The 12,775-nt window shown below is 39.2% G+C and overlaps 2 protein-coding genes across 2 annotated transcripts in view; both read left to right on the top strand.

The window, feature by feature from the left end:
* The first annotated feature begins 745 nt into the window (after positions 1-745).
* mief2 (mitochondrial elongation factor 2) lies at positions 746-8,413 on the top strand. Its single transcript, XM_007549564.2, has 8 exons — positions 746-937; positions 2,519-2,666; positions 3,675-3,840; positions 3,942-4,039; positions 4,873-5,049; positions 5,182-5,345; positions 6,491-6,643; positions 7,195-8,413. Exons 2-8 carry the CDS (start codon positions 2,529-2,531, stop codon positions 7,694-7,696), a joined length of 1,398 nt encoding a protein of 465 aa, XP_007549626.1. The 5' UTR covers positions 746-937; positions 2,519-2,528; the 3' UTR covers positions 7,697-8,413.
* A 1,021-nt stretch (positions 8,414-9,434) lies between these two features.
* The window catches only part of LOC103136362 (uncharacterized), a 10,488-nt gene continuing 7,147 nt past the window's right edge, over positions 9,435-12,775 (top strand). The window contains exons 1-11 of the mRNA XM_007549565.2: positions 9,435-9,545; positions 9,799-9,911; positions 9,995-10,103; positions 10,204-10,297; positions 10,651-10,801; positions 10,915-11,026; positions 11,265-11,390; positions 11,769-11,828; positions 12,055-12,180; positions 12,258-12,413; positions 12,511-12,564. Of these exons, the coding sequence (XP_007549627.1) occupies positions 9,803-9,911; positions 9,995-10,103; positions 10,204-10,297; positions 10,651-10,801; positions 10,915-11,026; positions 11,265-11,390; positions 11,769-11,828; positions 12,055-12,180; positions 12,258-12,413; positions 12,511-12,564 (1,097 nt within the window). The 5' untranslated portion in view covers positions 9,435-9,545; positions 9,799-9,802. The remainder of the gene's footprint in view (positions 9,546-9,798; positions 9,912-9,994; positions 10,104-10,203; positions 10,298-10,650; positions 10,802-10,914; positions 11,027-11,264; positions 11,391-11,768; positions 11,829-12,054; positions 12,181-12,257; positions 12,414-12,510; positions 12,565-12,775) is intronic.

The following is a 12,775-nucleotide window of genomic DNA, read 5'->3' on the forward strand; positions in this document are numbered from 1 at the left end:
AGCTTTACGGCTACAGAATGATTTTTTGTATCTCTCTGTGATGCGACACAAAAAATGAGTCTCTGGCTGAAGATGCTTCTTTATCTGGCCAGCACCATCATGAAGTGGATGAGACTCGTTGTCCAAGATGGCTTGTATCTTGGACAGGATCCAAGATACTTCTCCCACCTTGTCTGCTGGCAGTGATCAGAGGGGCTGGTGCATGGTACCCTCACTTTGTCAGACTGCCCCAGGGCAGCTGTGGCAAAGTTACCCAGTCAGTTACCGCCATCAGCGTTTGAGTGGGTGGATGACTGAATGTAGTGTGAAGTGCTTTGGAGACCTCCAGATTTGATAAAGTACTATACCTACAATTGGAGGCCATTTTTATTAACCTGGAGCATTAAGAGGGCCCTCCAGAAAAGAAACAAAGGGCAAGGTGTATCTTGGGCATGCATTTGCTACATTATTAGAAACATCTAGAAATATTTCATGAATATAGAGTAGCAGGAAAAAAAACAGAGAGAAGAAACATAAGCAGTCTGTTCTAAAAACGCTCAGAATAAGCAACCTGTAGCCAGTGTCATGAAGGATAGTTTGACTAGTCATGGTTTTTGTTTTATGGACACAAAATTGAAAGCTGGTTCCAAATTAGAAATTGACAGCTAAAATTTGAGAAATATGATTAGTATGTCTCGTTTACGCTACTTTAATAGCGATATAAAGTTCTTACTTAGCTCACTGTAATACTATTGGTTGGTCACTAGAGGTGGCTGCTGAGTTTCCATAAACTAAGTGAATTGAACACAAGAAGAAGTCAAAGCAAACAGCTGTTAGCATTATAGCTATGGCAGTTTATAAAATAACTTAGTTTTTTCTTGTAAAAAGTAGCTAACTGCGTTTTTTTTTTCACCAAACATTCATGGTTTGAGGAGCGCACAGCTCTCTGCGATAAGTGGTGAGTATTATGTGACTTGGCTGTCATTTAGAGCTGACGTAGCTAACTAGCGAAACTAGCTATCAGAAGTGGTAGTCGTTATTATTTGAAATGGGGATTAAAGTAAATATGTTTGTAATTTTAGAGCCAGGTAATGTTATTCATATCCAAAGTGACGGGATATGTCATAAAATAAAAAATAATTTTTCGCTCTTCGTTACCTTTTAAAAGATATTTTGATGTTTGTCTTCAAAACAATATAACTGTTATTGTTATTTTTTACTCTCTGGTGCAGTTTGATCTCAAGCCTTGTAGTCAGTGTGAAAGTGGTCTATTAACTCTATTTCGAAATATGTCGTTGCACAGACTAAAACTTCATTAGAAAGATGGTTATACATTTAACTCGGCTTAGTATGGCCGAGGCAACGTTCAGCTTTATAAATAGAGCATGTACCCTGTTCTTCTGACCAAAATAGAGGCCACGTACTTCATAATCCAAAGTAATGCTTCAAGCTTTTCCTGGATGTTTGGGCCCTCTCGATTTATTCGTACTTTTTTTTTTTTTCATTTTTATTTACGTTTATATCAAATTATTTAACACTTGTATGTCCACAAACACCATTGATTAAACATGATTTTTAAACTAAATTATCAAACCTGAAACTATGATATTAGGCTGTATAACAATACAGTCTAATAGCACTGGCTGTATTTACCTTTTGGCAAATCAAAAGGTTTGACATGAGTGACTTCTTCTTGGTTTGATGAAAGTTTGTAATGAAGCAGCACTGTGATAAATTTCAGTGAGGATGATATCACTTTATGCAGCTGTATTCTATTTAAGAAAAAGAAAAGCAATTCTGTTTAGTGAATATTTTAAGCCAATCGCTAAAACTGAGACTGGGCACAATTGAATATGTCTTGGTTCTTAGAGGGGTTTTTATCCATCTTTAATCAAAGAGAGTTCATCAGTTTTGTCTGATAAAGATGCAAGTCAAGTTATTCATTTCCAGACAATGCTGGATCAGCATCCTTCATCGTTAGCCCTTTGTGGACTATATAGATTTTTTCTAATGCACCTAAGTTGTGACAAATTTTGCAGACAAATTTTGCAAAAATTCTAAGCTTGCAGAATTTTGCATTCCTGAAGTAAGAGTTGACCTTACCTCTTTAACATCTATGTGTATGAACTGTCAAAGCTGTTTAAATTATTGCATAACAGGCTTTGTAGCTGGTGATCACATAATAAATCACCTGATGTATGCAGATGATTCTTTGTCCATACAGTGCTGCGGTCCTACTATGAGCTTAATACTGCCATCTGTCTGTAAATAAAGCTATATCAATGTGTGCTGCTGAGATCAGGCGGATCTACCCGAAGACTGGGGAATGACGGGCGTCTATTTATTTAAAACACAGTTTAAATAAATGTGTTTTTATGTGTTTGTTTTTATCTCTTTGTACTATGGACCTTTCTTGTGTTAGGAATAAAGATTTACTGATTAAGAGAAATGTAATCAATAAAAAAAACTGAGAAAGTAACTGTTCTCTTCTGACAGCTAATGTCACATGTTTCTGTTATTTCTTTTTTTCCAACCATAGAAAACGAGCCATGAACTTCCAGGGCAGTCGAAGGAGAGGAGAAGATGGCGTTGCCACAGTGATTGACTTCCTGCTGTCCAATGCTCGGCTGGTTCTAGGAGTCGGAGGAGCTGCTCTGTTGGGCATTGCTACGTTGGCAGTTAAACGAGTAAGTGTTCCTGACCTTTTTAGTGCCACATCACTACACCTTTACCAGTCTGTCTGTCATGCATGTGGAAAAGAAGGGATTTAGGAGGTGCAGAAATGATGTTTGACTCAAATAATCAGGTTTCTACTTATGAATTTCATTGTTGTGTCGCTTTTGAACTTGAGTTCAGACCAGAACCAAAAGCCCAAAGTGTTCTGGAAGATTGATACAACATCAGCAGCAGAACATATTTTGGTGTTTATCTGTTCAGTAATATATAAGCTAACATAAATATTTTAAAGTCTATTCTCCGAGCTCCAATGCAAGGACTTTAGAACTGGTGTGATGTGCTCTATTTTCCTGATTTTAGTGAGAATGCGAGCAACAGTGTTCTGGATAAGCTGCAGTTGTCTTGACTCTTTGTGTGTCTCTGACGATGCAGGTCAGAGTCCATCACTACACAATGTCTTTGGGGTGTTGAGGAGTAGTTTCCAGCGGTAGTGACTGAAGCTTAGCACTGACTCTTGATTGTTTTTCTTTAGGAATAACTTCGGTTTTGTTTCTATTCAGCTGAAGAACGTTATGGCACATACATGCATTGATTTGTTTTATACATCTGTTCAGTGCTTGAACGTTTTCTGCGTAGTGATGGTAGCGAATAGTATTACTTGTTATGACCTGAGTTAGTGGGATCATGTCGATATTGAAAAAGATGTGTCCCAGGATTGAGCCTTGGGGTACCCCACATGTGTCCTCTGTCTGATGGGCCTGGTAGTGTGGAGTTTGGATGCCACAGTAAAGTAATATAGTGTTATGACTACATAGTATTTCTAATCTAAAAAGCCATCTCAAAAATGAGGGAAACACACTTCTTTTAGACTTTTAACTACTTTTATTTATATATATATATATATAAAAGCATCAAACAAAAAGACTTCAGGGTGGGGGTGTAAATTAGTTTTCCTTTCTGGTTATGATAGTGTATTTCATCTCTGACTAGAGCACTAAAAAACGAGCGTTTGTGTTTAGCTGATTGAGCGTGCAGGCCGTGCAGCAGAAAATGAGAAGGTGGAGCAGAAGATGGCAGAGAGCTGGGAAGAGCTGAGTTTAGTCTCTGCTTCTCCAACACTGCTCAGGAAGGGAATAGAGGACGTTGTAATGAAGCACGTCTCTAAGGCAACTAAACAACAGAAAGGTATGGATGATATTTTGATGACACAAAATGTACCATTTCCTGATTTTATTTTTCTTTGTCAACCCACTGATGTTACATGCCAGCTATTTTCTCCTAACCAGCTGATCTCTGCCAAAACCTTGAAGTGCCCTCTTCTGAAGTTCAGCCTAAACATGAGGCAAAGTCTAAGAGGTCCCAGCTTTGTGCGCTCACACTGCAGGTACAGTTCACCTCTGATCTAATCAGAACTTGCATGATAAAATCAAGTCATAACATCTGCACTGTTGGGAGCTGCTGTTTATGTTGATTCATTAGGAAGAGGAGTTTTGATGAAGCTTGGAAAATATATATCTGAACACAAGCTAAAGAAGACTCCATTTTACTTATATATTGCACTTTTAAATGTTTGAAATGCTGCTGCTAAGTAAATATTGAGCTTTAATGTAATCATTTGAAACTGAGCTAAAAGCCTTATCAATCTTTGTTGATTGTTGCAATCAGCAAAGATCTGTTGAAGTCCCTTTAACAGAGAAATCCTCTGTCTGCTAAGTAAGAGTACTTATTCTACAGTAGGAAGACATTCTTAACTTTTGCTTTGTAATCATTATGTTATTGCTGCCTGGTGTCATTTTTTGCACTTAACACATAGATAGATGAAATATTAGGCTTGTCACCATAATACATTTTGCAATTCCAAACAGGTGGGTATTTAGTCTAGATTTAAATATCCAAAATTAATAAACAAAACAACAGAACAATCAATAAAGTGAATTAAGATTTATCTGTAAACATCGTCCTTCAACATAGTGGCTTGTTGGACCAATTCACTGGACTGAAAACAATTTTTGGTAGGAGAGCAAAACAATAAATCATGCAATTTGAAATTATTGTTTGTTTTAATGTGATGAATTGATTTATTGCGACAGGCCTATGAGTGCACTTGATGAATAAAACAATCTTAAGACTTGTGAAATAGTTTTTCCTTATGCTGTCTCTTGTTGAAGTGTTGTTTGAAAACGTACATCGTCAGATATTGTCTTTGAAATGGCTCAGGAGCGTCTGCAGCAGTACTACTCCAGCAGGGTGGTGCTGGCTCCACATGAGGTGGAGAAGGCTCAGTCTCTGGCTCTGGATATCTGCACTGAGATCCAGGGCTTTCTCCACAGCCGTCATCAGGACATGCCTCTAGGAGAAATGAACCTTGGAGGTTCTCTCCTGGATGATTTGCAGGTATCTTTGCAAAACTGGTCATTTCTTCTCTTGTTTGAAGATGCAGTTTTTCATAGCTTGCACTTTTTCGTTTTTTTAGCAGGGTGTTGCAAAAATCTTCCCAGAGTGTTTTTAATGTGTGTTTATATTTAGGTGGTCAGTGCAGACCATGCATGTCTGCTGGTGCCTCTGCAGCTGGAACCTTCATTATGGCACCTCATTCCTGGGGAGGAGACCCTCCTAACACACCCTTTGCACTGGATGGTCCGACGGATCAACATGGAATATTTCCCTAGAGGACGCAGTTACTGGGACAGGTAATCTCACACACATTAAACAATGTCATGGTGTGTTGTAAGAAGGGATATCAGTGTGAACATGTGCGATTAAAATGAACATTTTAAGATGTTAATATTGGATAATGCAGATTAATTGAACTACTTATTTTGAGCTAAAGCCTCTCCTGCAGAGGGTTACCTAGTTCACAGCAGCACGTTATGAATTCCACACTGCAACAAACCACAGCAAAACGTGAAAGTTTTCAGCAACAGCAGACAGCAACTAAAGTTGAACATTTTTATCCAGTGTGTCACATCTACATGTACGCTGTCAAACTTTCACATGTATGAATTATGCAGACTGGATGAGGACAAGAGACTGTTGCCTCATTCCACAAGTTCCATAGGAAATGAACGGAGAGAAACATTTATAAATTAACATTTAAAACAAAATGACTTCCTTAAACTTTCCTGAGTATTAAAAACTTGGAACACTGAGAATCTTCAGACATCTTTGGTGTGAGATAATAAAACGTTTTCTTAAACAGTTTTTTGAAACTGTGCATACAGTGATGTTTTTTTGATATGAGTTATCTGGGCAGTTGCCCAGGGCAGCATCAGAAAGGGGTGGGGAATGCGAGAACTAGAAAATAAAATATCTATTAGTTGTCCCCTGAACAAGTTTGCTTGCTTCTTGTATGCATGTGTAGTGGAGAAAGCTTGAATACAAGGAGATTAAATGACCTGCTTTCTTCTGCAAAAAACCCAGATAACTGCTTGCACTTTAATTGGGTGGAGTGCAGCAGAAGGAGGAGTTTGCTTAGGGAACCATTCCTGCAAGAACCACAACTCTATTCATATTTATATTTCAAGGTTACAGAGTTAGGCATAGTGATTAATCGTGATTAATGACAGTGCTAGTGTGATTAAGCTGACTATATATTTTTTAATTGATTGATTGCAGTAGTTAAGTCTTAATTTGTATTATCACAAGTTCTTTTGATTTTATTATAAATTCACAGTAAATCTATCTTAACTAACCTAACCATAACTTGGTTCCTGTTAGTTTGTCTGTTTAGTTTTAGGATCAGCAAAATTCATCTACTCTGGAGACAAAACAGGTCGATACTGCTGATGAATATGTTTTGTGTTGAACTTGACATGTCTACCTTTGGATTTTGTAGGTACTTGGTGGGAGGTTACCTGTCAGCAGAGACTGTGGTGAACATGTTCAGTAAGGTTGTCATGGAAACTGCAAACTGGCCGTCAATCAGCAGCACTTTGGACTGTCAGGTCAGACCGGTCCTGGGAGGGCCTGAGCTGAGGCTGGAGATCCGGTGTGTGTGTGTGTGTGTGTGTGTGTGCGTGCGTGCGTGCGTGCGTGTGTGTGTCCTTGATGTTTCAAACATGTTCACTGAGCTCACCCCATGGTACTTTTTGTGTACTAACATGTTAATTGATGTGTACTAACATGTTAATTGATTTATTTTGTGAATACTGAATTCACATTATGAATTGTTCTATATCCATATCTTAACTTTAGGATTTCTATGCAGTTGCCAACTTTTCTAAATCCAACATATTTCCAAAATAACAAAGCTTGAAAGTCTAAAAGAAGAAACAGAACAATATTATGCTAGTTGATAGATCTGCTAAGTATCTCACAGATACTGAAAATAGTTTCATGGAGTCTTCCTCCCTCAGTAACAATGTACACCCCAAAGAGTTTGATGGATTTATTTGTAAATGTATTAAGTATTAAGAATGATACATTCAACATATGTAGCCTTAGGTTATTTTCAGATGTGTGCAGATTTTGGTCATCAACTTATTGAAGAAATTGTAAAATGGTGAAAATGTTTTTACACCTGTTTCTGTGATCCTACAGGCCTGAAAGCGAAGCAGAGAGCAGCAACCAACCGCTCTTCATCTCGATGTTGCCCGTCCTCAGGGAGGGCAATGTAGTCCTGACAGCCCAGCCTGAGCTCACCTCCCCCTGGGTAAACGCCTGGCACCTCTCCCTCTACCCTTGGGAGACTCGGCGCCTGGCCCAGCTGGATGCCAGTGACGACGGCTGCCGCAGGCTGATGCTTAAAATCCTGAAGGCTGTGTGCAAACTGAGTCCGCCTATGCGACCCCTACAGGCCGCCCCGCTAACCAACCTGATCCTGCACCTCAGCGACAGCGAGAGCGACTGGTCTAAGAACAGCCTTGATGTCAGATTCCAGCAGTGTATCACTGAGCTGATTGGTCATCTGGAGCAGGAGGCGTTGCACAGTTACTTCAAACCAGCCGTCAATCTGCTCAACGGTCTGTCTGAGGATCAGGTGGACCAGATGGGCTTTATGCTCTACTGTGCTATGTCAGATCCTGACATATTGCTCATTTGACTCCCTGGACCTCCACAGAGATTCAGAAGCTCCTTTGATGCCAACGGCTGCAGTTCCTGTAATAAGGCAGGTGGCGCGTCTGCAGAGTGACTGTCAGCGTGATGGTTAAACTGGGAAAAGTCCAAACAGAAGACGAATCGTGCCAATGGACAAAATGGAGGACAAAACGTTAATACTTTGGGATGCACCTCTGCTGCCAGTTTGGCGGGGTTTTTTTGTTTGTTTGTTTTTTGCACATTCGTAAATTACATTAAAGGCTTTTATTTCTTTTTGTGTTCTGACAGCAGTATTGTTCCATTATTTAAAAAAAAAATCATTTGAATACTACACCTATGCAGGACAGAGAACCTCTGCAGCATGGGTTTGATAAATGTGTTTGATCCTCATTAGGATTTGTTTAACTTCATATGAAAAACAATCATGCGCCAACATTTTGTGTTTTCTGTCTTGACTTTGCAGTTCATGTTAAACATTAATTCACCTGAAGTTTCAGCATTTTATGTACTTCATAAACAAAGGAACCTTTGTGGGCATATCTCATCTGTGTTTTTGGTTGAGTGTTTCTTGTGTGTGTGGATGTGAGGATGAAGGCAAATAAAATATTAATGTCCTTATTTACCCTACAATCCTGCATAGTGTTTGCTGTCCATGTCATGTCACTTTAGTAATGGTAATCAGATAAATAAACCAGCATCCCCCATTAATAAAAGGTAGACTTAAATTTGTCTTAATATTCATGATTTGTTCTCCTTTATTTCAGATTTAGTTTTCAGGATCTGCATAACACTATAAAACAGCTTTGGAGACTTTTAGGTTTAAAGGTAAATAAATGTTTTTTTGTTTGTTTTTTTTCATTTTATTTGTTGTGTATAAAGTAAACCAGTGAGATGATGGAACTGACAAGAAGGAATGACTGCTACAGGCTCTAGCTAAAATAACAATGAGACATTTTATTTTGACAATTTTTTTCTCCATATCTGTTCTGTTTCATTTCTTGTTCCTACAAGCGCTCTTTTGTTGTTTCAAATAATTTGGATCATTGTGGAATCATTTTTTTAAAATTATTTCAGGTTTGGATAAGTAAGAAAGAGGACCCAATAGGTTACTACTTCACTTGTAATTTTAGGTTTACTCTGCACTCAGTTCATTTCTATTGTTCCATTTGACAACAAACACTTCTCAGGTATTAAGGCACAAGGAGAGGTCATATCAACTTTGACCTAATTCCAGTCAGTCTGATACATTCCAATATTATTAAATTGCAAACCGCTAAATTTAATCGAAAGTATAACATTGAAATCTGTTAATTGTTTAAACCCATTTGGTAAGAAGTTATTTATACAGAGAACATCAGTGAGTTCCAAAGATGCAATAACTTTGCAGCACTTCAGTTAGCAAATACATATGGTGACAGTGAAAAAGTTCCACTGCTTAAAAAGAAATCTTCTGCAATCTGTGATTGATTGGTGGCCATCTGGGACTAGAGGACCAGAAATTAGTCTTTATGTGAAAAAAGATTAAAGAAAACATATTAAATAGCCACCCGTGTCCAATACAGTTAGACATGGAAGCATTAATCCAAGAGTTTTCAGTGGTTAGGGAAAAAAAACATAAGCAAAGAGCCTGGAATACTTTCTATGGGAAAGAAAAACAAAGAAGGCAGTGAAGCAACATAAATTAAATAGAATAAATGCATTAAGGGGAAGACACACGCTTGTGTACAGTAGGTGGCGGTGTACTCAAAAAGCTGCTCACGAGCCGGCAGAGCCAAAGAGGAAGAGACCACATCCTCCCAAGCTCAGCAGGCGCGGAGAACAAAATATTTCGGGACCGTTGGAGTTATTTTCAGGTAAGCAAAATTGCTAATTAAATTTGTTTGCATTTTTAAACAATGGCAGTGAACGTTATGTGGAAGAATGAAATACTTTCTCGTACTTCGCGCAATGTTTGCTTCGAATGAAAATAGCGTAGTGTTTAGAAAGTAATTGCCGTTGCCGAGACCTTTAAAGCCATTGCAGCTGTTACTCTGGCAAAGATGGTGAGAGCGTCGGAACTCCTCTTTGTAAACCGAATCACTGTCTTTTTTATTTTTTGCCTTACAGATTTATGATGGGGACCTCAGGGAAAAGTGAGGACATAATCATCCTCAGTGATGAAGAAGATGATAAAGACACTTCCTGCCTCATTGTGGAAGTGGAAGCTGTGAAGAAGACCGGTAACGGTGCTTTTACAAACTTAATATTTTTGATAAGTTTTTCTGAAGCCATCCAACAAAAAGTTGATCCTTTTTCTTTTCAGTTGGTGTTTTACCTGTAAGCCCTCAGGATGAAGACCTGGTGGTCACCTTCTCCCGTCGGCCAGACGTGCTTCCTCACGCCCGTTACGACTGCCCCATACACCTTTTTATGTGAGGAAACTCTTCCACGGACCCACTAATGCAGATCACGGCGTTTAGAATAATTTCGTGGCTTAGCAGACAATCACTGCTTGTTTTCTGTCCTGCTCAGGCCTACAGATTGTGAGAGGACTGCTCCCATGGCCAATAATCAACTTATTTGTGATCAGTGCTTCTGCTACGTCTGCGACAAGCTGGCGTCACTGGTGCGTGAGGATGATGTCTTTATATCCCTTACTAGAGATGCACCTATCAGGGTTTTCCTGGTCAATATTTTCAGTTTTTCTGTAGGTTTTATCTGCTGATTTAGACTCATTACTTCTTCAAAATGTCTGCTTTACAAATCTGTATATCAGGGACCCCTGCTCTTACTCCTTGTGGGGCCCCTGCTGCACATTTTTAGATGTTGTTCCTTCAGTAAAACGCCTCAAATATGCTGTCAGGTTCAGCTGTCCCATTCACTGAAATCAGCTGTGCTGAAGCTTGAGCGTAGTTTTTGATCAAATAAGAATTCCACCTGTGTGATCATCTAACGGTGCGTGTTGTGGTTGTGTGTCAGTGTGAGATGTGGTGCTGCAGTGGAGAGTGTCACTGCAACAGCCACAACAAAAGTGACTTCTGGAATGGCGTTAGGAACACGGCTCTGCTAGGGGATCTGCAGAGGTTCAATCTCACCCTGTCAGAAGTCGACCATCGTCTTCGTAATGCAGGTGCAAAACGTCTTCATGCTCTTAATCGCGTCTGGTCATTTTAAATGTTGCTTTTATTAAAGTTTCCTTCCTCCTTTTTTTTTTTAACTTTGATTTTTCCAACTCCTTTTCAGACGCGATGTTGCAAAGCTTCAGAGCCAAACTGTCGGCTCTGTTTTCCTCCATTACGTTGGATCAGGCAATGCTGCCAGATTACAACATGAACCAGCAGGACCTGAGCTCCAGGTGAGCTTTTTAAAACAAAACTTAAACAATATATTTTATGTGTCTTTGAAAAAACTGCTGAACGAGTAAACATTACCCTTAGAAGTGAAAAGTGCTTCAATAATCTTACTTCAGTTTTGAAGATTTTACAGGAGACCTATTTGAAAAAGTTGAGAAACTATAGATTACATTATGCCATTTAAAAACGCATAATAAGCTAAACTTATTCCTGTCTTTTTTTTTTCTTTGTGTTTCTCAGATATGGACCTGTGGTTGAATGTGTGACCCAGTTCCTGAATAAAGCCGATAAGCAGAACAGTCGGGCTGCGGCCATCATGCATCTTGGAGCTGCTGAGGAGTTTATGAGACATTTTCAAGTGTTGGGGTGAGCGAACTGGAGGCGGCTTCTAAATTTAACTCAGGATGTGGGATTTGTTACGTTTAAGGGCTAATGATGGAAATGTGGAGTATTTTCATATTTCCAGTCATTATTCATCATCTTGTCTTTGTGTCGTCTCCATCTGTCTACCCATCATTAGTCCATCTGTCTGACATCCTGTGATATTTGCAGATGCTGTCAGATCTGAATTTCCTATAGTAAATCATAAAATAATGTCATATTTGTAATTATAAAATAGGCCAATAATGGAGTTCAAACTCTAATTAGAGTCTGGATAGTAGAGAATTCAGGAATTAAAGTTGTCAGCTGTTAACTCACCTTCTCTCTCTCTCTCCTTCACTCCATTTTCTTTAACATCTACAGGTTCATGGGTTCATCTTCAGCTGCTACAACCTCTGAGACTATAATAACATTACTGCACAGGTAAAGAATAGCGATGCAGCATTATTAAGTTTGTACATTTTATAATCCTTGAGGAATTAATATTTTAAAAATTTTTGGTAAACTCACTTTGATGTTCAAAAAGAAACGTCTGAACCCGACATTATTGGCTACAAACACAAACTTGCTAACATGTATATATGATTAATGCTTTTTTTTCAGTCATTCTATTGGATAATAACTTTGCTTTTTATGGTATTTTTTCCAGAGTAATATCATCAGTACAGAGACGTATAGTAATGGGTGACATTACGCCATTGTTTCTGCAAAAACTGCAAACATTTTACCAGAACAGGATATGTTTCCCAGCTGACATGAGGCAACTAAAAAACAGGTGTGTATCAAAACATTTTAACTCTAAAAGTTCAAATCCTTCATATTTGGACGTAACTCTTCATCTGTGTGCTGCAGTCTGACCATCCGGCCCTGGCAGGACGTCCTGCTGGTGTCGGTGCTGAAGGGGCAGAACGTGTTGGGCTTCCGGAAGGACAAGGGCAAGAAGGACGTCCTGCTAGAAACCATTTCTGTGGTCCTGCTGAGAACTGAACTGCTCCAGCTTCAATCCAGGTTAGCATGTGTGCTACTTCATACACATGTCAGTGTTTGTACATTCAGTCCGTCTCTGGAGGAACGATGAAGCATCCTGTGTTTTAACTGTGTGCAGGTACAGAGAGTTGTGTCGGTACCTGCGAGTCGTCCTGACTGATAACGTCACACTGTGAGTTTAACCCACGTCCTGCTGTATAAAAATAACCAGTGTGATTAGCATTTTATGGCATCAAAATGTGTCAGGTTCCAACATAGCAGCAGCATCTCACTGAAATGCTTATTTTCAGGGCTGCACCGATTGCAGGTTTCTGGCAGATCGCTGATACCAGAGCTTTAACCTGTCTGTCACTAGAGGACCCAAATTTGGGTCCTCTAGTGAC

Source organism: Poecilia formosa, unplaced genomic scaffold, assembly GCF_000485575.1.
Source record: "Poecilia formosa unplaced genomic scaffold, Poecilia_formosa-5.1.2 Scaffold32, whole genome shotgun sequence".
Lineage (NCBI taxonomy): Eukaryota > Metazoa > Chordata > Actinopteri > Cyprinodontiformes > Poeciliidae > Poecilia > Poecilia formosa.